The 24218-nt window shown below is 37.8% G+C and overlaps 1 protein-coding gene across 2 annotated transcripts in view; it reads left to right on the forward strand.

Annotated features, from left to right (window-relative positions):
• EML4 (EMAP like 4) overlaps positions 1-24218 on the forward strand; it is a 151128-nt gene that overhangs the window by 21073 nt on the left and 105837 nt on the right. Inside the window, exon 1 of one of the 2 annotated variants that reach the window (XM_010706753.4) lies at positions 16516-16707. The exons of the other annotated variant lie outside the window; for it this stretch is intronic. Within the exon in view, the coding sequence (XP_010705055.1) occupies positions 16683-16707 (25 nt within the window). The 5' untranslated portion in view covers positions 16516-16682. Of the gene's footprint in view, positions 1-16515; positions 16708-24218 lie in introns of those variants that run through there. 2 annotated transcript variants of the gene reach the window in all.

The following is a 24218-nucleotide window of genomic DNA, read 5'->3' on the forward strand; positions in this document are numbered from 1 at the left end:
GAAATAGTGGAGGTGACTGGTGGGGTTTTTAATTACTTAAGATTAAAGAAATACCAACTATCTTTACAAGCAGGTGATCCATAGTGTCCTCATCTACATAGCAAAAGCTGCTTCATGAGAATGGAATTCTTAATATGTAGTAATTTTGATACTATGTGAGCATTGTGTGGTCTCATTTCATAGCCTGGGTTGCCACAAGGAATTGCAGCAACTAAAATGTGCTGAAAGATATTTGCATAAAAATGTGCAGTATTTTAAATGATATATTTTCTCCCACTCTTGAATGACATACCTGAATGTGATGTAGTTAATTTCTTTGTAGAGAAGTTCCTCAAAAAAAAAAAAAAAAAAAAAGCTTGTTATGGCTTTTGGCACAAGCATATTTATAAATAGAGATATTACAGCTTCTGAAAAATACCTTTTTATTTCTTTGCTCTTTTTATTAAAAGTGTTTGAAATTTTTAGCTTGAGATTTCTGAAGAGGAAACTGTTATGCATGGTCCGGAATCTAAAAAATGTTGCTGAAAAGCTCAGTAAAACTGCTCACAAAAGGAGTTGCAGCTGCTTTTGCATACAAAGGCAGGTGCTCACAGCTTACAATCCTAAAGCATCAAGTTAAAAGCACCAAATTTTAGTAGGGCAATTGCCATATGGGATTTAAATTTTTAGAAGCATACTGTGAAATGGTTCTGATTTTGTTTCCTTAGCTGCATTAGCTTCACCTACTTTTTGTCGTGCCCTCTTATTGTCCAAATAAGAATAACTTGAATGACAAATATGTGTGATTGTGTAATGCAGTTTTCTAGATGCTTTGGGTAGACACAATTAAGCCTCTAGTCTGTATGAACTTCAAGTCTAGTGAACCATTGCACCAAGTCACTGGATGTGACTTCTGACTTCCTTCAAATATCTAAGTAGTTATTCAGTTTTATTCCATTTTCCAAATGGTTTAACCAAGATGTATCTATTTCAGTTCTGAATTTCTGATGCCACGCTATCTTGAGTCGTGAAGTGCCTCTCATTCACTCAGAATGCATTTTTGTAAATGACACAAACACATAGGCAAGAGTTAGATACTGATAAGTGTTGGCATCTTCAGTCACCAATCAAGCTCTACCACACTTGCTCTTTCAATGTTCTATTTTTCTCTCCTTACATCTGTGCATGTAGGGCTTGTTATTTGCTTTTTAGCCAATTTGCAGACATATCTTGGTTGAATTATTTTTGGTTTTATTCCTTTGCAATTGAGGAGGTAGCAAAACTTGCTAGGACTAAGGTGTGTTTGCATGTTACTTTTGTGATCATATCAAGTGATTTTATTTTGCATGAATGTAATGTATGTTTGAAGTATGAATTTGCGACTCCACAGCAATGATAAGGAATTTAACACTTAACATCTTTCCTATGTTTTTGATACTAATCCAGGAGTGCTAATTCAATACATTGCAAGATACCCATTTCACCAGGTGTTGCATTTCTGCCTGTGAAACAAGGAATCTTCTTAATAGTGGAAGATCATTTTATCCTCTTTCTCAGTAGATTTCTGCTCACATACCAGATCTTATAGTAAAGGCTGTGTTTTCCAAATGTCAGTACTAACATTCTTGCATACTCGCTCTGTATTGGCCTCCATATTTCTTAATTACAGACCCTTTCCTTTTACTACGTAAATCATCAATATTTTAACTTCTAAAATTACTTTTACCCACACATGCTCACCTCAGCATCCTCAATTTGTGCACTTCTTTTTTGTAAATGACCGCAACTTTAAGCAATATCTCTGTGGATGTAAATATTTTGTTGTATTTTGATTGTACTAAGGGATGTGGTTTAGTGGGGAAATATTGATGCTGGGTGGATGGTTGGACTGGATGATTTTGAAGGTCTTTTCTAACCTTGGTGGTTCTATGATTTTTGTGAGAGTCATAGTACTGGACAAGCTTGCCTTTATTCCAGAGGAAGGATAAATTGAACTCTTTGCTTAACAGTGCTGAAACCTCCTGAAATTTGCCATCTGTAAGTGACAACAGAAGAAAACTCCTCAAAATAGTAATTTTTATATGAGAATAGCATTCTTATTAGTCTAAATGAGGTGTACCCATGTAATCATGGGATAGGAAGATCTGAGTCAGTGTATGTTTTTGCATATACAAAAAAATCTTGTTACTAACTCCGTCCTTCTTGCTTCTTGATATTTTGAAGATCATCACTGACCCTGAAGTGAACTTCTTCATTGGTCGTTGTGAGATCAGTGAAGAAACAAGCAAGTCTCAGTTCTTCATTCAGAATTCTATTACATCTCTCAACATTTTAAGGACAGGGAAACTCTGTGCTGAATTTCTTCACCTTCTTATGGCTGGATTGAATATCTGATTTGCTAAATGCTTATGAGTTCTCCTTTGCAGCTGGGTTTACATTTAGTTGTTGTAATAGATAGGTCCTTCGATATGGTTTATATCCATAGAGTTTACTGGTTCCTTAGTTTTTCCATCTATGCAGGTTGCTGTTAATTATTTCACCTTGCTAGGAAATGTGAATTAGAGACAGGTTTCAAATTTAATAGTAAATTTCAGTTAGTCTTCCAAAGCTAGCATGGACTTCAAGCATTCAGTATCTTCACTATATTTACTATCAAAAAGCAGTAATTACTGTTGTATTTTACGTATAGAATAGCTCACATTGTTTAAAAGCTTAGTATACTTCTGTCTGTTTCCAGTTTAAGCTGTCATACACTGAAACAACATTTTTCCCTCTCCTCCTTAGCAAGCTTTCTGAAGTGAGGACCGTCTGTCACTATAGATTGAAGTTATCTCAATAGACTTAAATGAAAATTTTTTGGTACATACAACAAAATCACAGCAGGTCTAATACTATCTAGTATAAATCTGTGCTGTTCCTCTCTTACTGGCGAAGTTCTGTTGATTAGCATCAATAAATTCCCAAATGCAGCAATACTGCCTTTTTGAGGCACTAGGCAGACATTTATATTGGAGTAAAGTTTGTTGCATCAGCTCTATTACAGAAAATCTATTTTCCCTGGATTGTTTGTTATAGATTTTATAGTGACTTTGGCTATCTATCATATGCTTCTATTTCTGCAAGTTTACATGATTATGTTTCAGAATGAAGTTGGATGCTCTACAGCGAATCTCTCCACGGAGAGAAATTGGGTGATGCATATGGTACATATGCTGCTCTGAAAGCAATGCCTTCTGTTTATTTCCGTGGAAACCGCAGCAGAAACAAAGACCACCATAACACTGTTTGATAGAGCAAACTCTCAGTTACAAAACACTCTTTTCAACATAGTCATCACCATTTGTTATACATTTTCACCAGTGATGAACAAGAACCTGTATGCCTGTATGACTGTAAAAATCTGCACTAGCGGAGGTACCCCACTGTGATCACTGCTGTAATGTACCACCCACCACCTTACTGCATTCACACCCACTGTTTGGTTTCCATAAACATTCAGAAAGCATCACTTAATGTCAGAGGGTGCTATTTTTTCCACATGAAGGAATTCAGTGGCCACCTTTGCTTCATGTGCTCTTCCACATCAGATGCTATTGTGCCATACTGTCCCTCTGCTGCCATCTGTTGCATAGCAGCAACATTTAACAGAATACTGGTGGGAAGGTTCAACCTCTACTGCCATAAGTCCATCATCTACCTCTGTTGGCATGGGCCAACATAATAAAATAGGATATGTTACTTTTGAAGCAGCCCTTAATAATACTCAGGTTTTGTTGAAATGTTGATACTCCAGTCATGGAGTTGTGACTTCAGAATATGGCCTTGTGGGAGTAGAATGTCAGAGAGCATCTTAGAAAGAAACTTTCCATTTTAGATTGCTTGTCTTTTGTCCCATGTGTTTATTCACTGTTAAATTTGTACTATTAGCTTCTTGGCTACCTCTGTCTGTTGCTCAGAGGTAATCAGTTTTCAGTGATGAAAATCTGCATCATCTGCTGTATGTTATGTGGATGTTCTTGCATACAGATGTCAGAAATACTCCAGTATTTCTGGATATTTATTTATTTTTTGTCTTGCCCTTTCTCTTAAGAATAAGCACTGAGAGTGACCCAACCTTTTAGAGCATCTGCTGACGAGAATGTATCCAAAGACTGTAGAGTGGATTTTCTATTCCTGCCTTCTGGCTGGCAGTATATTTGGACTTGTTGGTATTTTATTATATTATATTTGTAATCCTATACTGAGTCTGACCTCCAAGAATAGATTATGGAATCACTGAAAATTGTAGGCTGGAACCTCTGGAGGTAGCTGGTCCAACATCCCCCTCCCCCAGCAGCATTGCCTTTGGGATCTGATTGTCTTATTTGGGATCTGAATTTTGAACTTCTCCAAGGTTGGAGCTTTAACTGGTATGGATAGGAAAGAAAAATAAGTCTGCATTAGGAGAGGTTTAGCACTAAAACAAACTGCTAAGTTGGAGCTCCCTTTTTGTGATTTGTGTTGTTTCCTTCATGCATGCCCCTTCACCATGCACCTCTCAGCAGAGTTGGATGTTTTGTTCTTTGTAGCCTTTGCCCCCAAGTTAGTGAAGAGTACAATTATATCCCATTTGACTTTTCCATAGGCTGAACGAGCTCAGTTTTTTCTCTGAGATCGCACATGTGCTGCAGCCAGCTTGTGGTCTCAGTGATCCTCCACTAGATTCTCTCCAGTTGGTCAGTCTCCAAATTTGGATGTGTCTAGCTGTCACCCAGAAAGGAATAATTATTTCTGCTAGCTTTCTGGCTGTGTTTTTGCTCACACAACCCAGTGTGTGGTCAAAAATGATGGCTGTAAAGATGCCCTGTTTGTTACTTGCTGTTTGTCTGCCTGGATCCCTAGCTTTTTTCCTCAGTCTCCCCAGCCTGTACTGCTGTGTAAGGTTGTCCTGCTGTTGCAGAGTTCTGCATTTCTTTGCTGCATTTTGTGATGCTGTTGTCAATCCAGTCTTCCAGCCTTTCCTGATATTGGTGAGGGGCACTCATCACTACCATTTCAGTCCTGCCCAGGTTGGTGTTCTGCACGTGCAGGATGAGGGTGTATTCACCCCAATGGAAAGATGAGGTGGTACTGACCTCCCTACTGACCTGTGGGGAGCACTGCTTGAAAACAGCTGCTCCTGAGACCATTAAACCAGAACCACTAACCACCACCACATGGAGACAAATAACCCAGCTAGTTTTTCATGTAACTTTTAAAAATGACTTACATGAATGTAAAAATGATCATTCGATCCTTGTGCTTCACAAATGCATGTTTGATAAGCAGATAAATGAAAATCTGAATAGCAGTACAAATGATTTGTATTGTAATCATTTAAAATACATCATTGATTTTAAGAAAGATTTGATTTTGGGAAGAATAGATTTCGGTAGATTAAAATTATTATTATTTTTTTTACCAGTCTGTATCCATGTTGAAAGTGTGAATGAAATTAAATGGAGAATTGCAGTTGTTTTAATTTCTTTGGTATGAGTTGGTGAGTTTTTTGAGTTTCATTGCAGTGGTTGAGTGTGGAGGACTTTTATGGTCAGCTTGATGGAAGAAAAAAGGTGGTTTGAAGGGAAATAGGTGGTTGTAGAAGCAGAGTTTCAGGTGAACATATTGCAACTATTTTTAGTTTTTCAACCTTACTTTAGAATCAGTCATGTATTTATGTCATTTTTATGAATTTCTTTTATGATTTGGGATAGTCTTTTCCAGTGCTGATGACAAATCATAGTTGGAATTCTGTTTTGCAAATTATTCTTCTGAAAGTGAACTAGGGTGTGATTTGAATATCCTCGAGGTCTGTGAGGGTGGCTGCTTTGAAACACTTGGGCTCATCTGAACTGTGAAGTAGGTAATTAGTGGTGTTTGGCATTTTGCTGGAGAATGGCTTTTTGTATAGCCTGACAGTCACAGTGGGCATAAGGAAGTTGTAGCTGGAAAACATCGAGCAGGGAACTTGTTAGGGAACAAACGGATGATAGAATATATTTCCAGCTCAGAGCCATTGATATCAGTGAGCTCTCAGAGCTCTTCCCACTGTGTGAATGTGAGGAATGTGGCTGCTAAGAGAGGATGGTGCTGTGTGGAGGAAAGGTTTCAGCAGTAGTGCTGAAGGGCTGCAGGGCTCAGCCACAGCTCCGTGTGACAGTACTGTATGGCCCTGCATTGTCAGATTCAAGAGTTGTACACCCACGTTCCTGCTCTCCTTCCTTGACATATCCTGTTCTATCCCCCTTCCTTTTCCCTCAAATTGACAGCAGCAGTCCATTGTTTTATGACTGATACTTAATAGGATAGTTAGTGTAAATCTCAGTTTAGCAAGTTGGAAATTGCTATCCCTAAAAGTACTGCAGGGAGTAGAAGCTTTAAGTGTAGCTGTGCTGCTCCATGGATGCAGTGCAACCACTCAAGCACGGGCACTGGGGGGGAAAAGGGGATTAACATAGGGTTGGGCTCGGGAAGAGTTTGGCTTGTGCTACAGAAAGGCATTCAAATACGTGCATCGGTTATGTAGAGCTGGATCTCTGTAGTGTAGTGTCTTTGGAAGGTATTGCCACTCTAGAGATGCTTCTATTTACTGTTGCTTTGGCACATGTGTTCAGTGCATATCCTTTATCTCAAATATATACACATACCCGTACTTAACTCAGGTAAACTTTAAATTGTGCCTTGTTAAGTATACTCATTTTGCTAACCTCACCAGATCCATTATTATTTGTACATTTTTCTTTTTCATTTTGTTTGAGTTGGACTTAGAAAAGTTTGCACAATAACAAAGATGTGTTTGCATGCCTTTTAACTATGCCAAGTAGCTCTGATTGTCAAAAGATATAGGAGTATGTTGGCTTTGCAGGCACGCAAGCATTTGAAAGATGATTTAAATGGATATCTCTTTGATGAGACACTGTGATGAAAGAACTTTAATTTTCATCACACCAGAACTCACTTTTTTTTTAATAATCAGAACATCACCTGCAAAAGAATATTATGGCAGAGATCAGAACAGGAGGCCTTGAAAATGAGCCAAAAATACACACTTTGCCATAGAAAATTCTCATATGAATTAGTTGTTATAAGCATTGATACAATTTCTTTGAAAGTTATGATCAAACTAAGTAATATTTTCTCTCTAAATCCATATCCATATCTTTTTTAACCTTAACATTCTTGCAATTAACCTGGAAAGATCCGTTCTACACATGAATTTATACAGTTGTGTATTGTACTAGTATGAGTTATTGACATGTCAAATATGGAGGAGACTGTAGATGCGTTGACCTTTTGTTCTTAGATCTTTGAGTTTGCTGGAAGCACAAAGTAAAATCATGATCTTTTGTTGTGTAAGGCGATAGAGGTACAGATTGATGCTAACAGGAATACTTACAACAAAGAATGTGTTCTTTTTGAGTAAAAGCCTGTTTGCTCTACCTTGAGAAGTATTTACTCTAAGTCTACCATCAATTACACAAGAAAAGTAAAATCTGTTTCAACTGGCAGCCCAGTAAAAATTAATGGAAGATGAGTTATTTATATTATTTACTTTGTTATGAGCAATGATGAATATTATGTTTTTCTGTTTATTTTATTCCTATTCATGTGTTGCCTGAAGCATATCCAACTGCGGTTTCATATGTGTGTGTGTGTGTGTGTGTGTGTGTGTGTGTGTGTGTGTGTGTGTGTGTAAACTAATATATACGAAACTAGCAAATCTGGTCTTCGTTGTGACTTAGTCAAGATCACATGCAATCCTTAGGTTCCTGATGCAAATCAGTAACTGTAGTCTATCTGTAGAGGACAACTAACTTTTAAGTAGTTCTGTTGATCACAAGATGCATGTTCCCCATTGCATAAAAATTGATTTGCAGCTATACAGCTATTTAAAACACCTTAGTCAGTCTGCCAAGTTAATTTTGGTGAATGTAATTGCTGCTCTAATAATTACTGGTAATCTAGTAATTGCTGCTGTGTTGATTTGAGAACATCTTGCTGTGAGCTTTAGTTTAATTAGAATTCTGTGCTGTTAGAAATAGACACAAAAAACTTCTGATGAAATATGACCCTGATCTTTAATCTGTTCTGTGGAGACTGTGAGATTGAATACAGACAGAGTAGTTCCACTGGTTCAACCAGCTGTGCCACTGGGATCTGGGACTTGTAGGTTTGGAAGAAATTCCATACAGAAGAACTTAATCAAGTTGCCTGTGGGATTATGATTATGAGATTTTTTTTTTTTTTTGAGGATGTGACATGTTGTTTGTTTGTTTGTTTTTTGTTTTTTGTTTTTAGTAACTGGTGATGCTCTTATGAGGTCTTTTATTTTTAATAAGAGCTTTGCATAATTTCAGCAAATTTTGTGATTTCGTGGTACCAGGTATAACATGGTAGATACTAAATAAAGAACTGGAGCTCTAAAAATATCAGATTATAATGACACCTTGTTAGGAAGAAAGCTGGGGATAGCATTAGTATGAATTTTGAGCATGCTTTTTCTTTCTATCAGCTACTGAAACAGAAAGCTAAAGCTTGTTTGGAAACTGCAACTTGTAACTTTCTTGGTACGTGGCAGTCACAGTTGCATGTGGAATTGTCTAATGATGTCTGTTTCATAAAGCAGGAGCTCTTGGAGTTTTGCACATGGACACACCAGAGCTGGAGACAGAGCTGTCTGTAACTGCATGGCACTTTGTATTTAGTAAATATTATGTTAGAACAAGAAGAAACTTAATCTATGAAGGGGGCAAAAAACCTAACATGGGAAAAAATATTTTCTGTGGATTGCAACAAGGGATATCTGAAATTTGTCAGAAGAATTTGGAAGCATAGTGAGAGTGCAAATGTAAGTAAAAATGGAATTAAAAACAGAGTTGAGGCTGAATTTAAAGTCAATTTAATATACCTGCTCACTGTGTGATCGGTACCCACCACCTATTCCTCTGCTCTGGGGCTCAGCTGCTGTGCTCCCTCATTCCCCCCAGGTGCAAGCAGGTGTTTGAAATAATGCACTGGCAGTGACTGCCTGCTTGTTGGCAGGATTTGGGGCTGGTGGATGGGCATTTGCTCCAGGAACTGAATTTGCTGCCACTGCAGCGGGTTCCAGCCAGGTTTATGAGTGGTGGCAAGCCTCCCGTGTCTGTATGGCCTCTGTATTCCATTGTTAGTAGGCCCAGTTGTTTGAAGCTATGTGACAGCTATGATTGACACTGCTTTTACTTTACTTTTTTAGTAAAGTATTTAGAACAATTGACTTTCACTGTGTGCCTTGAAAATCCAGTGGTGACTCTCTGATGGTGCTTGTTTAACCATCTGAAGCCATGCACAATTAACATGCATTATAATGGCAGTGGTAATTATCCTGCCCAGTAAGCGTGCATAATTTCTGCTCGCTTACGGGAAGATTATTTGAATATTCCCTCGGTGTAGCTTGTGGCAGCAGGGAGGTGGATCCCTGTGCTAAAAATAATAAAGGAAGACACATTTCTGTGTTGCATCAGTTTTCAGCATGCTTAAACTAATGTCTTACGCAAGAGAATGTCTCTTTAGCTGTTTTTTTCTGAAGTCTTCTGACAAGTTTAATTGCTCCAAACCAAACAAAACCACCCCCAGGCATGTACACACACTCAAATAAGCCATTTGAAAAAAGCTGCATTCACCATGCAGGTTTTGGGAGGCCTATTGGAGAGGGGCTAGGTGAAACCAAGGGGAAAATGGTGGTGAGATTTATACTCTGCTCTGGGGAAGTGCAGCTCTTCAGAGCTGCTGACTCTCACTGGAGTAGAGCTGCTGGTCTAGGGACAGCTGTTGTTGGGGCAGTGCACCTTTCATTAAGGAGCCTTTACCGAATGCCTAGTATAAAGCTAACGCAGCTCCATACCATCCCCTCCAACCCTGTCACTGTCACAGAGAGCAAAGCTCAGCACTGTTCCTCTGCTCCCTGTGAGGAGGTGCAGCTGCCATGAGGCCTCCCCTCATCTCCTTTGCTCTGGGCTGAGCAAACCCAGGGACCTCAGCCACTGCTCACACACCTTGCCTTGTGCATTCTTCACCATCTTTGTAGCCCTCCTTTGGATGCTCTCTGTTATGTGTGTGTACCCATTTTCAGTCATATTTAAATAAATACCCATGTATTTAAAAAGGAGAAAAAAACACTACTTTGTAGCTTTAGCTGATGCTAAAGATATAAACAAAAAGAAGTGAGAGGGTTGTTTGAAATTCACGTGTTCGTAGGTGATTTAGCAAGAGGTTGTACTGGGTGATCTCCTTATGTCCCTTCCAACCCATACTACTGCCACCCTAACTGACCAGTGCTTTCACTGGTCAATACTATTGCTAGTATTCTTTTTCCTTGAAGCGGTGGCTTGGTTTGTTCATCCTTTCCATCATAACATATGAAGATGGGGAAATAACTCTTCCATTTTTGTTTAGTTTTAAATTCAGAAGGATCTAAAATTTTACTGCATTGCTTGTTTTGAAAATGTAACATTACCTGTTTAAAGGGCAGGATGTAATAGATAAGGAAGAGGTGATTAGTCAATGATACTGAAGAAATTCAAATCCTCATCAGGCGTTCTAGGAAGAAAACTGTTTTCAAAGGTGCACTTAAGCTGTGTTTAAGGTTTACTTTTCCAAATTGAAACAACTGTTGCACCTGTTGATGTTAGTCTGCTTTTTCTGTATCAACCCAAACGTCTCTTCATGCTGGCAATGAAGCAAAATGAACCCACTTTGTTACTTATCTTGAGGCTTTTGATTTAATTTGCTGTTATAGCACTGATCTTTTGTACTTCTATGTGCTAGAGATGGAATCTCTTGATTTGTGAATTCTGGAGATTCAGAAACAAATGTATCCTTCCTCAAAATACTAATTGTGCTTTACCACGTGTACTTTTCCTCTTGGGCTGACCAAAAGGAACTGCCAGTATTAGGAATCTTGTAGAACTTCCATGGAGGTGCTTAAAAATAACCAGACATTCCTCTTTTCTGTTTTGCTTTAGTTGTAGAATAATATTTTTGTTCTCTGCTTTGGTGAGTTATGTGTTTTTGCTTGAATATAGCTGATAGCTGATGTATAGCTGATACACGCAATACCATAAATGGCATCTCCAGTAGTCTAAGTAGCTGTTGACCTATACATTTTAAGCTTAACTCATACACTTAAGATGAAAGTAGAACTTCCATAAATGAGTTATCAGCTCTTTCCTTTCAGACACTTATTTATTTTTTTAGCTTTTTATTGCTGAGTTTTTGAGCATAAAGTAACAGTAATGGCATTTTTAGGAAGAATAAGCAATGGAGAACTAATTTACTCTCCATTAAGACAGCCCCTTAACCTTCAGGCTATTTCCAAGAAAGCGTTTTCCTCCTGAGGCATGCATTCCTGCAGTTTGACAGTGCTCAACAGGGGACATATGTCAAATCAGAGACAGAGAATAGGTAGGCATGAAACAAAATCCTTACCTTCTAAAATGCTAGAAACATATTCTGAATAAGAATTTTAAAGGAAGAGGTGTGTATGACTTCAGAATTTACATGAAGAGCTGGCATTACTGTTTGTGCCTCTGTAAAACAGTCTGGAACGTCTGACAAGTGGAGTGAGCCAAAAGATAAAGGTATTTTTAAAATAACTTTTTTCTTGGATTCACATTTGAATTTGAATCAAAATTTGGACTTGAATGTAGTTCACAGAATAGACAAGTGCAAAATTGATTTTTAAATGTCTCAATTTTGAAAGATCTCTGCATGTGGCAGAAACAAGTTACAATTAATACTGTTAAGTAGTATTAAAATACTGCTGTATTTAAACAAACAAAATTCCCAAACAGGTAAGTGGGGGCTGGAAATTATAGTGTACTTAAATATATCTAGATACAGTGAGAAGCTGTACTAGATTACAGTTAAAATGGAGAAAGAAAAAAAAAAAAAAAAAAGACTGATTGTCCTGACTTGTATTTTGCATCAAATTGTGCTCTAGTGGGCTTAATCATAAGCTTTGCTCTTTTTTTCTACATCTAGAACAAGGTCTCTTAAAAATGTTTTATCTATTTAATCAACTTTCCCAACATTAACCAATTACTGATACAGACAATATCAGAGATATAATTAGAATTGTGTATATTAGGCTGTTTTGTTTTGTTTTTGCTTATGGTAAATGGAAGATTTTCTCATTGATTCAGGTTAGCTGAAAGATTTAAAGTTATCATTCAAAATGATACACACAGTTTTTCCTACTTATACTTTTAACTTGGAATATGAAGGAAGAATTTTTTTTTTTGCCAGTGTAAGAACTTTTAAAAAATGCAGTTTTCCATTGAAAGGTGTTTGTTGGACTTCAGAATTACTGATCTGGAAAGAGGATCTAAGCTGTGTGTGCTTTCACGGGTTCCCTCAGTTTTGATTGCCTGCATTGTGAGGAAGAAAATAGAGACACCTGACTGCAATTTTCTAAATTCTATTACAGCAGTTGTAATTATTTAAACTTAGGCATGCTGGACACGATAAAAATAAAAATTAAAAAAAATATATCAGTTAACAGTTAAAGAGTTTTCCTCTTCTGTCTTCACCCCCACACTTTTTGCTTATTTAAAACTAAAGCAGATTAGCCTGGACTGGAAAATGTTTTGAATATCTTCATAATACATAAAGGAAACTAAGCCATGTTCATGCATCCTGGTATGGGCAATATGTGGTTTTGTTGTGAACATCAAGGTTGTTAATAGTTGCCTAATTACCCTAACTAATATACAGGAAAGCACATAAAAATTAGAAACTCTAAGCCGATAACTAATGTCAGTCCATACAATTACAGTGAATTTGTGGAGGAAGGATTTATTTCCCTCCTTCTTAGCCCTTCAGACAAATTCCTGATAGCATTAACTTAGGAAGGTAAAAAATTTGAGTAATTAAATTTAGATCGTAAAAGTTTTAAGTAACATCTGGTCTCAGAAGAGGAGGAGAAAAAACGAACACACCTCCTCTCCTTAAAATAAAATGCTGGAGGAGGGGGGAAGGGAAGTTGGGAGACAAGTAATAAAGCAAGACTGAGTCAACAGGGATCTTTTAGAAAAGGGAAATTCAGCCCTGCTGAAACTAATACAGAGAGTCATAAAATGCTTGAGACAAATGTATAGGAAGGAAACCAGAATGGGTGATAGGTCTGTGAGGCAGATGGCCTGTTCTGTAATGTGTCACTTCACAAAAATAGGAAGAGTTGCAATAGTTCCTTCTGTAATTGGTAGTTAAATGAAAAAGTAGAAGGGCTGTGGTGGTGAATACTTCAGTTTTGTGGACTTTATTTTGTCTTATTAATAAGAATGAATTATTTTCAAGCTGTAGGATGGTGCTTGGTCTGGTGCGCTGAAATACACATAGCAAGCCGTTGTGACCAGATGAATATACCAAAAAAGTTCCATTGAATTTGGAGGATGAGGGAGTTGCAGTGTTCCAAAAATGTGCATTCTTGCTGTCACTGCGAATAGTAGGGTGAAATGACAAAAAAAAAAAAACTGTAAGAATCATCAGTTACTATTTTAGTTAAGAACTGGGCAAACTCATAAAGAAATACAGAGTAACCTGATGAATCAGCGGGAGGGAATGACAAGGAGACAAGAAAATTATGTTGGACTAATAGGATTTGCAGAAGTTTAATTACTGTCTTGTGAAGGAAGGGAGAAGGATGAACACTGAGTGTACAGATTGAAATGGAACCTTGATGTAGTCTCGAAACCAAGGTTAAGCAACCAAACTTTAAATACAGGGAGGAAAACAGAGCGCTTTATCTATGTGCCTGCCTCTAAGGGATTGAAAAGAGGGGTGGGGGAAGTATTTGAAACAATGGAAAGGTAGAGCATCGCCTGTAAACAATGAGCAGCTGGTGAAACTGAACCCAAGGAAAAGGAAAAACACCCACCCGCTCTTTTTTCCCTATCCTTGTTCTCACAGACGTAATGTTTACACTGAAACATTCTCCTTTGGAGAAGCTAAAGCAGAGAGCTATGTTAAGATTTGGGATGATTTAGTCTTTCATATGGGTAGCAAGTAGATGTTACAGTAAATAAATAATCTATGTTTAGAAAGCTACAGTTATACAGTTATCATGCTCTTGGGCATAAGCATGTTTCAGAGGTGTTTTCCTTTTTTTTTCATTTTGGGGAGAAGCATTTTTGAATGCGTTTTTAACGTAAATGAAGAAGCAAATAATGACTATTTTAGAAATGTGCTGTTGGTTAAATGAACCAGTAGTCAGAGAATGGCAGAATCATTGGGGTTGGAAGGGACCTCTGGAGAACATTCCCTAAGTGAACAGTTTTTATCTGAAGCCCAGCCCTACTGCATGGGTAGCTCTCAGCTTCTGTGTGCCTCAGGTCCTCCAGAGGCTACAGGAATGTTCCTTTAGTGGTGTGGTTTGTCTACTTCCTTTTTCATGTTGATGTCACGCTGGGTATGGCGGGTCTTCCCTTTAGTCCTTCAGATTTCTGAGGTCTGTTGTGAAGTTTTCAAAAGCTGGTGCATGAATTATAGGCTGAATTTGTAGGATGTGGGTATTTTGTCATGTCAGGCAGGAGACCCATCTCAGTCTGGCTGTGTCACAGAATTGCAAGGCTTAGAAGGACCACAAGAGAGCATTGAGTCCCACCCCTGCTTCCAAAGCAGGTACCCTACAATAGGATGCATGGAATGAAATATGTTTAGAGGGGTTTTAAGTTTACTGTGTGCTTAGCAAGTACTCTTACTCTCAATTGGCCAGAATGTGTTACAGAGCACATCTGCAAAGCAGTTTGCATGCCTATTGGACTTAGACTTGAGTTTGTTACTTTTGTACTCAGGTGTGTGTGTACATAAATAATTCATGTGTGAATTGCTTACGCAGGCGTGTTCAAGCAGAAAACTCACACTTCAAATGCTGTATGTCATGGATGCAAAGTACTTTCTTGGGCATGAGGAGGCCTCATGTCAAAGTGTTATCTCAGTATGTACTTCTGAAGCTTGCTAAAGGAAGGCGCTTTAACTTCCTTTTATTACTGTTTGCACTGAATTATGGCAGTTAATCATTGCATGTGTGTGTGTACGTGGAGAATATGTCCATAAAAGCAGTAAATCATAAAAGCAGTAATTCAAGTTCTTTGCTTCAACTCTGCTCTGAATCAAATCTACCTGTGTGTGGTTTTTCCTGTGTTAGTTGCTTTAAAAGCATTTTTCATTCAGTAAGCACCAGTGAACAGTGTCTTACCAAAAATGCTCTTGGAATGCTTGTTTGTAATTGTTTTAAATTCTGAAGCACAGTAAGGCTGAAATATAGTTGTGCATCCTGAATTATAGTTCAGTGTAATGAAGCAGTAGATACGATAATGCATATGTTTGTCAAAGGCAAAAATAAACAGACAGAAAAGCAGAAATTGCATTGTTTTCTTCATTATCACTCAGTATGTGTTTGAAAGTAATTGAACGAGGAATGTAAGTTGAATTAAAGGAAGCTCCTATTTTTACCAGTTGCATAGGAAAACCCATGGTAATACCTTTCCTCTCCTTGATAACCTTCAAGAACATGCTGGTGTCTCTCTAGTCCAGTAATTCGTATTTAACTTCATTTACCATCAGTTCATTTGAAGAAAGGTACAAAACCTCGCTGCCAGACCAATGCAGTGTGACCTTCCTCCTTGGTTTTAAAAGAAGTTGTTTTAAATTCTGAAGAAGCGTGCTTTGCATTTCCCTTTAAAACACGTGTGGGTTTTTTAACCTTGTCTATTATATGTGTTTCAAAAATGGACTTTGTTTTTTGATGTCTGTTTTTGTTACTATTAATCTGAATATATATATTCCTGGAAAGTGGTATTTTTAGGAATAATTGGATATTTTTACTTGCATTTGTTAAATGCAGATGTTTTTATTAATGTAAGTACAACAGTACTTCTATTTAGAGTGCTATTCTAGTTTGGGGGAATATAATAATATAAATTGTGTAGCTCTTATTAGTCATTGTGAAAATGCACCTTTTCCAAATCTTAGCTTTCATTAGATTTCCTAATATAAGTGAGAACAAAGTCCTCAATAAATATTTTTTTCTCCTGTTCTTAACATTGTTTTGAAGACAACTTTTTTTTTTTCTAGCAAAATCATTCAAACAAAACATACTAAAGCAATACCAAACAAATCATTTTGATTGGAAGGAATGTTAAAATGAGTTATAACAGAAGAATATTATTGCCTTTTTGTGAATCTTTGTGTTTCCTTGTGGTCAGTTTGAAGGAAGTAAGTACTTTGCATCCTGCTGAGTGTGGGAGGCTTGGTGTTAACTTTTTTTAAACCATTATTTGTGACTGACACATCCTGGTGTAGTTTACTCTTCCCGCTAGTGACCTTGAAAGCATGTCTGTGCAATAATTGGTTTTTGCTGGAACAAAAGATAGTTCTGTCTAAGATTTGTTTGAATTCAGGAAGCTGTGTTTGCCAAAGTAAAAACTTGGTGACGCAACTATGTCAGGTTTCAGCAGCCACACCTCTGCTAAGCAGTTTTAAGTTTTCAGTTTTAACCTTTGTACATAGCTGTATTCCTCTTCCAACAAAACACCAGAGGTGGTTTTCTGCCATCTATTGCAGTGGAGTTGTTCAAAAGGAACACGTGTTGTTGAGGTTGGTGCGTTCTCTTAGCTTTGTGCTAAGTTGACTGGACGGTAGGATAGATGGACTCTCTTCCTAATCATTACGGTAAGGATAACTCAGTATTTATACGTATTGAATAGTGTAGATTGTGTAGGTTTTGTAGAATAGCATTTCATACTGCATTTGATACCTGAGGAGTGGGGGAAGAAAATAAAGGAATGGCTATGGCTAGACTGCAGTTGCCATCCATTGCAAGGGATGAGGGATAGAATAGAATAGGCATGCATTCACTGTCATTGTACAGTTTTTAGTGTGGCTCTTCGGCTTTTTATATTGGTGTAATGTGAGAATACCTTTCTAATGGGTCATGCTGCTGAAAGTGCTCCTTGTATAACTGTGTGAATATGGTTTTCACTGTTTAATGACAAGGATTTGTTCTCCTGTGATTATGGATTTTGTAAGAATCTTTTCAAAATTAGTGATTTTGAATGGCGATTACAGTTCTGAAGCATATTTCACTGTGAGCATAATGAGTATGCTCTAGGGAGGATGGGACTGGGTTTCTGATTAGCACAATGCATCTCCATTACTTAGCTGAAAGTGAGCAAGTAATTAAAAATTAGAGATTCTAATTCTTTCCGGGGGTAAAAAAAAAAAAAAAAAAAAAAGTTATTTTCAGTGTCTTGAAATCAAGTCCTGAAGGATCATCATTTCAAAAGCAGGTCCATCTATTCCTGCCCAGAGCTATCTATATTTATTTGTGTGCATTCACATGCAGCTAACTATCAAATACTACCATTTTATAGCAAAGCTTCTGCAATTTGTCCCTTAAACAAAAAAAGCTAATTTCTTTTACCAAGCTCACAAGTATTTGAAGTGTCTTCTAAACATCTGGTAAACCTGAAAATATCGTGACACTGTGCTGGATGTTGCTGAGCTTTAGCTTTTGCATTAACGTGGGTAGATAAAAGGGCTGGATATGATGAAGTGTCCTGCACTTGGAGAGCATTCAGTGGCTACTTAATGCTCTTCTCCAGCCAAGCATAATGCTAGGGGCCAAACTTGTTTAGTGTAGAAGTAAATAAAGAAAACAGACTTTTGCAAATTATTGGTGGAGGACTAGTAGTAGCTGGTGAAGTCTCTGTGGCGTTCAGCTCTCCTCTATTGATTATCCTGAAGTTATCACTAAGTAACTGGGTGGATGTCAAACAGCCTCATGGAAAGCAACTTGTCTGTGGTGGATGGAAAGCCACCTTTTACTTACCAGCATTTTGACTGATTACTGCCTTTCCCTTGGACCTCTGAGTAAGTAGTAAATGAAGAAATGTAAAAATGGGATAGTATGAAAATTTGGGAAGTGCTTGAAATATAATCTAATTTTAAGATGTTGTAGATGAGTGTTGCTTTTCTGTCTGCGTTTTGGATATAAAACGTACCCATTTTGTGAGAGAACCTTTGAGAAGGGTTAGATTGTGCTGTTTTGTTTTTTTTTTTCTTACTAAGGAAATACGTACAATTCAGAGCACTGATAATTGACTACTTAAGTTTAATTCCATGCAGAGATGATCCTTTTACTTGAAGACAGATTTACGTGATATTCACAGTCTATTAATCATTCTTGCAATGCCTCCCTGCAAGACTATTGGCAGTCATATTCATTACTCAAAATATACCTGTTTTCAATTAGCTTGAGGAAAATTCTCTAGACGTGGAGAGAACATACGTCTCTATTACCTACCCTGAGAATGAAACGCCCAAATACATTTGCATGAAGATTACCAAAGTTTACTCTGCCTAAAAGTGGTACATGCTGTGTTTTCAATGGGAGAGGATGGTAAGATTTAGCAGAGCTGCCTTTGAAACTTTTCTAATCCCGAGACTTAAAATTGTGATCAAATGTCTAACAGAACCTAGGAAATAAGCACAGCAAAAAGAGGTTTTGACTTGGAAAGATTTCAAAAAAGCCATCTGTGGCCACTACAGTCTATGCTGGAGTGAGCTGTACAGACGCTAATTTGTCAGGGATAATGGCAAGGCAAGGTGATGCCTTGCTTATTGTAGTTTCTCTTTGGGATTGGATGGGAGACCAGTACTTCTATTTGTTGCTTTAACAGCACTTTACTGTATATTCACAATGAAGTCTTCCCTCTTTATATCTCTAGGGGGGGGGGTGAAATGGAAAACTTTTAGCTTTGTTTTGTCCTGCATACAACACACAGACATCCTTACTTTCTGTTTGCAGCTGCCCACTGAGGTATTCTTTGCTTAAAAGAGGTTGCTGGGTCCTTGTATCTCCAGGTGTTATAGCAGATTGTTCTGTGCTTTTGGATTATTTCTTACATAGCTAGGTCCACTTCACTTGTATTGACTTTTTCCTTTCAGTTGAAGGAGAGGCAAAGGGAGACAGCCAACTTTCACCAGAACTCTCCCATTCTCCCAAAGGGGGATTTAAATAGTTTAATTGGAGACTTTTTGCATTGAAAATCCAGTTTGTGTGAACTGGCATACCTATAAATGAATGAACAATGTCCCATTAACACAGTAAATTGTAAACCCTTTTCTGAAGGTAGAATGGGTGATCTTGATCTGTGTAAGGTTGCCAAAGTAACTGTTTGTTGAAAACTTATGGCTTGCGTTTAGCTAGAACAATGCATCTGGCCTTCAAGTTAAGCCTTTTTCACCGCCTGGTCAAGGATGAAGAGCTAATTTTAGTATGCTTTGCTTTTAGTGAACAGATTTTTAAGGGTACAGTATTAACACATGCAACTGTTTGCTAAATCTCCAGTGAAAGAGGTGTTTTGCTTCAGCACTTTTTGACATATCAAACTGTTGGCGATAGGAAGTTATTTTAGGAAAATCTTCTTGGCCTGTTCTAGAGGGGATTGGGAACTTCAGGAAAGTACATGTGCACGTGTGTACATGAATTCAGCTTGAATTCATGTACACGTGTGTTTTGAACATGTGCTCAGCAATGTCTGCTTCTTCTTACTTTACGTAAATATTTACATTTAATATCACATTTGTTTAGATTAAAATCATGTTGTTTTCTGTGCTGCCTGGTAAATGCTAACCATTTGACAATATGCAGTTACCTCGTAGTGAAAAGAAGTGGGATTTTTGAAATGTGTATAAAACTGAGGCTAATGTGAGACTGCTCTGAAAGTAATGCCTTCTGTTTTATTATTTTGTCCTATGCCATCAGAGGTAGATGGTTGTGTTATAGCAGTAGAAGTTGAATCTTCCCACCTATATTCCATTACGTGTTGTTACCATGCAACAAATGGCAGCAGAGGTGTAGTCTGACAAAATCGCATCGGAGGTGGAACTGTGTATGAAGCAAAGAGGTGCACTGAATTTCTCCTTGAAGAAAAGAATGCACCCTTTGACACTCTCTGAATCTTGTTGAATGTTTATGGAGACAAAGAGGATGTGAACACAGTGAGGAGGCAGTGGGTGGTGTGTTTCAACTGTGGTGACAAAGACAGTGGATTACCTCTGCTCATGCAGGTTGTTACAAGCATGCAGGCTCTTGTTCATTGCTGGTGACAATGCATAGCTAAATGGTGGTGACTAGGTTGAAGGATGGTGTTTTTATCTGAGAACATGCTCTACTAAATAGTGTTATTGAGCTCTGTATATCTATTGTAATAACCATGGAAGTAAATAGGGGACGTTACTTTTGGAGTGACTTATATATATTCTGTGACAGGAGACATTAAAGTCTAAAGAGACTAAGGAGACATTAAAGCATTAACACCTACTAGTAAAGGAATTATTTGTATTTATAAGAAGAACAAAGGAAAGGAAAGCCCTGAGCATCTTTAGGTGATGGTTCAAGGGGGTAGCAAGTTAATACAAATTGCAGCTTATATCTAGCTTTTATTTTAATGTATCTAGGGTCTTACTGATCCACAGTTCTTATGAATACAAAAGCTACGTGTGTAGCTCTCTACTGTAGGGCTTCTGAAAAATACCATTTGTCCTTTAATTGCACCAAAACTTTAACTGTAACTTCACAAGCTGTAACTTTAGATTCTGTTTTTCAATTACATCAATTCCTTTTTTTTTTTTTTTTTTTTTTTTTACCAAACACTTGTATCTCCTTGGCTATCATCCATCCCATGTAAACAGTTTCCAATTGAGGGAAAACTTTGAAATTCTAGAAAACCACAGGTTTGTATCAGGAATAATAAGAGAATAATGTAGAATGATATATTTTACCATAATAAATTTTTAACTTGCTTCACAAACATTTAGGAAGATGGATGGCTATTGGAGTAAATTTTTGTGCAACTTGAACAGGAGAAATATTAGGCTGCCCTCGTACCATTAAGAAAGTGTCTGTAGAGGATGTGGGTGCAGCGTAGAAGGAAATGGCATCCTCAAACTCAAATGAAACGAGGCTATTTTGTGTGCTGGCTGGTGAGGCCACTGGTTGGGCTGCCTGGATTTGCTAGTAGTGGTGTTAAAGTTGAGGATAGTGAGTGGGAAAGGTCCTGCTCATTGCGGAGTTGGAGGCTGCTTTGGTTTTGACAGCTGGGGAGAAGAAGGATTGAACTTCAGAACAAACTAAATTGTGTTTAAAACTAGAATTATGTGAATCTTGGTCATCTTAATATTTTGTTGCTGTCAGAAGTATTTTCTAGAAGAACTGATGGATTTCAACATTCTCAAATTATAACTGCTTAGTATGGGTGTGATGCTACACTGGGTCATGAAATATGGGCCAGCAGTCTAGCAGTTTGGATTGCTTTTCAGGAACTGACAATGCTCTTTGAAAAGATCCCTTTTTCTGTGCCTTCCAGAGAGTGATTTTTTTTTTTTAATTTAAACATCCTGTCTCTTCAGATTGTTTGGATAGAACTTATGTGAGCATGAGGAGGAGAAAATAGATGTTTTGTGTGAGGAAGTGCTCTATTTAGCACAGTCAAAGGCTGATATGTTTCAAATACATGGAGGCAAAAACCAAGCTCTCTATTACTGAATGGCAGTATATTTAAAGAAGAAAAAAGAAGGGGAGGGGGGAAGAGGGGCTGGGTGGAAGTAGTATGATGAGTTTCTTCTAGGCCTGACTGATACAATCTCTGCTGCTTACACAGTTTACGAAAAGGAAATAGTTCTAATCGTTTTTCATGGATCATTGGTTTGTGGGCTTAGTTCCAAAACCTTCTTGCAGAGAATGATTTCATTAAAACGGTGACACTAATCAGGAGGAACTGAGAGCATTGATTCTTAACAAGTTTAATAACAGAATGTTGATTTTTATCTTGATGCTTTTTCCCAAGCGCAGTAATGGTGGGAAGGTGGTCTTTCTGCCTCTGACTTTTCTGGGTGGCATAAGAGCTCTGTGTGGCTTGTCTTGGCATGTGAGTGGTAGTCTTGGTCAGGAGCTGAGAGCCTGTACATCTGCCAGAGTTCAGGCTGGAAGGCAGAGGAATCTCAATGAAGCTTCTGGGCTTGAGGAGTCATTTTTTAAAACTGCTTTTCCTTAGTTATGTACCTGAGTCACCTCCAGCTCTAGCAGAGGCAGTATTTTCTGGATTGTGCTGATTCTGGGTCCTGTTGACTTCCCCTGAGCTAGGAACCGGAGCTGGTGATGCTCAGGTACTGCAGGGGGATTCAGTACATCTCCATGAGCAGGCTTATTTTCATCAAGTTGCTAACGTGAGCCAGAAATGAAGATTTTGGTCCTTTATCCTGTGTGAGCTGTCTAGCAGGTCTGTGCTGCAGGAATAGTTGGTCCCAGCACAGGCATGAACTTACGTACATTGAAGCTGCAATGCAACAGGGGAGTAGTAGCTCCTGGAGCTGGCAGTGCTGCTGATAACTTTGTTATGTGGAAAACTATTGGCAATAGCTAGGTGTTTCACATGTATTTTAAAAGCGTGCTGTATGTGAGTCTAATGCAAGTGGTGAAACACCAGTACCAGCTTGAAATCTCTTCTAAACTGTATGCTTTCCCTGATGATATGATGCCAGCAGCTGCAGGGCATGGCTGGTAGTGCTGAAAACTCAAAAGAGTTTAGGGTATTGAGTGAATTTCACATATATTTCTTACTGCTATATATAACTATCATCTTAATGCAGGAAGAGTTGGCTTGCTTTTTGGTGTATGCTTGGTTATCAAGTTTGCTTTTGCCTGTAGTTAATCCCTCAAATTTGCTGCAGTATATTTTCAAAACCAGTTTAAAACAAAGCATTTTAAAATATTCTCAGAAATGATCACCTCTTTTCCTGTAGGAGGGAAGCAAAGAAAAGGGCAGAATACTTGGAAGATATACTAGCTGCATTCTTATAAGACGGCTGGTGAGAGAGAGAGAGAGAGATCAAATACTCTCCTGAGTTTTGAATAGGATATATACTGTCTTCATGCTTTTCCACAATCAAGAAGCAGGAGGAAAAAAAAAAAAAAAAAACAACAATATTTCTCTGTAAGAAAAATTCCCTAAATCTAATAATTCTTGGCTTTTTTTTTTTGGTTGGTTATTTTTTTTCAGGTTTGGAATAGTAGAAAAATGAGATACGGGTTAATGAGCAGTAAGCAGTAACACATGGGCATAAACTGAAGATAGGTATTAATGGCAGGATAATCGTTTCAGGTTTTAATGCGCATGCAATATTGTTCTCATATCCTAGTCTTTCCTGGGTTTTTTGAGGAGGTGTAACTTTCTTTCAGAGAAAGAATAAGATTATTTTTTTTTTAAAGCTTAAAGTAGGCTTTGCATAACTTTTGCGCTTTTAGTCTTCCTTTCTGTTTTCTTCTACTTTTTATTGGCTGTAAAGTCACCACTGAGCAGGGATAAGATCAGAATTGGTTACGCAAATCAAATACACTTTTGTCCTTTCTTGTTCATCTCTGAACTGCTTTGGGCTCAACAGTAGCCTGCTGCTTTCGGAGAACTATAAACCATTTTCCATGGATGACCATTACATCATCAACTTTTCTCGTTTTTAAGGATGGAGAGATTAAGATTGTTTTTAAATAGGCTGCAGTCATGCTTACAAGTTGGAGAAGGGAACTTTTTCCAGAGGTGACTACTGCAAGCTGTTAGAGGGCATGGCAAGATGAACTCATTTTCAAAAAGAGCAGAGCAAAAGAAAGAGGGTTACTTTGCCAGAAGAATGCTCTTGTACCTGCGAGTAGAGCCTAAGACAAGGAGTATATTATGTGGAAGGTAAAACATAAACTTGCTGAAAACTTAACATTTTTGTCATGCGTTATACAGACATCCTTTTTAGATCTCATGCCTTACTGAGAATAAGAAAATAAGGAACACGGGACAGATCAATGTTATCTTTACAATTTAAGGATCAGAAAGTTCATTTTAGATGGAACTGTATTTTGTATATTATACCCAGTGCAAGTAGTTCTGTGTGCTGGATGCTGTGCAAACTGAGGAAGAGAGCAAAAGTTAATCAAAAGCCATTTCTAACCAAATGAATCAGAAGGGTAATGTGGTAGGTTTTACTGATAGTCCAGCACAGTTAAATAAACAGAACTGTTTCCAGTGAAATGGAAATATATAATGCTAAGATTGCTTAGCAAAATTTGGAGTTTATATCTTTGAGTTGCTAGAATTGTGAGACTTCATTGCACAGAAGTAAGATGAGATTTC

Source organism: Meleagris gallopavo, chromosome 2 (assembly GCF_905368555.1).
Source record: "Meleagris gallopavo chromosome 2, MGAL_WU_HG_1.1, whole genome shotgun sequence".
Classification (NCBI taxonomy): domain Eukaryota; kingdom Metazoa; phylum Chordata; class Aves; order Galliformes; family Phasianidae; genus Meleagris; species Meleagris gallopavo.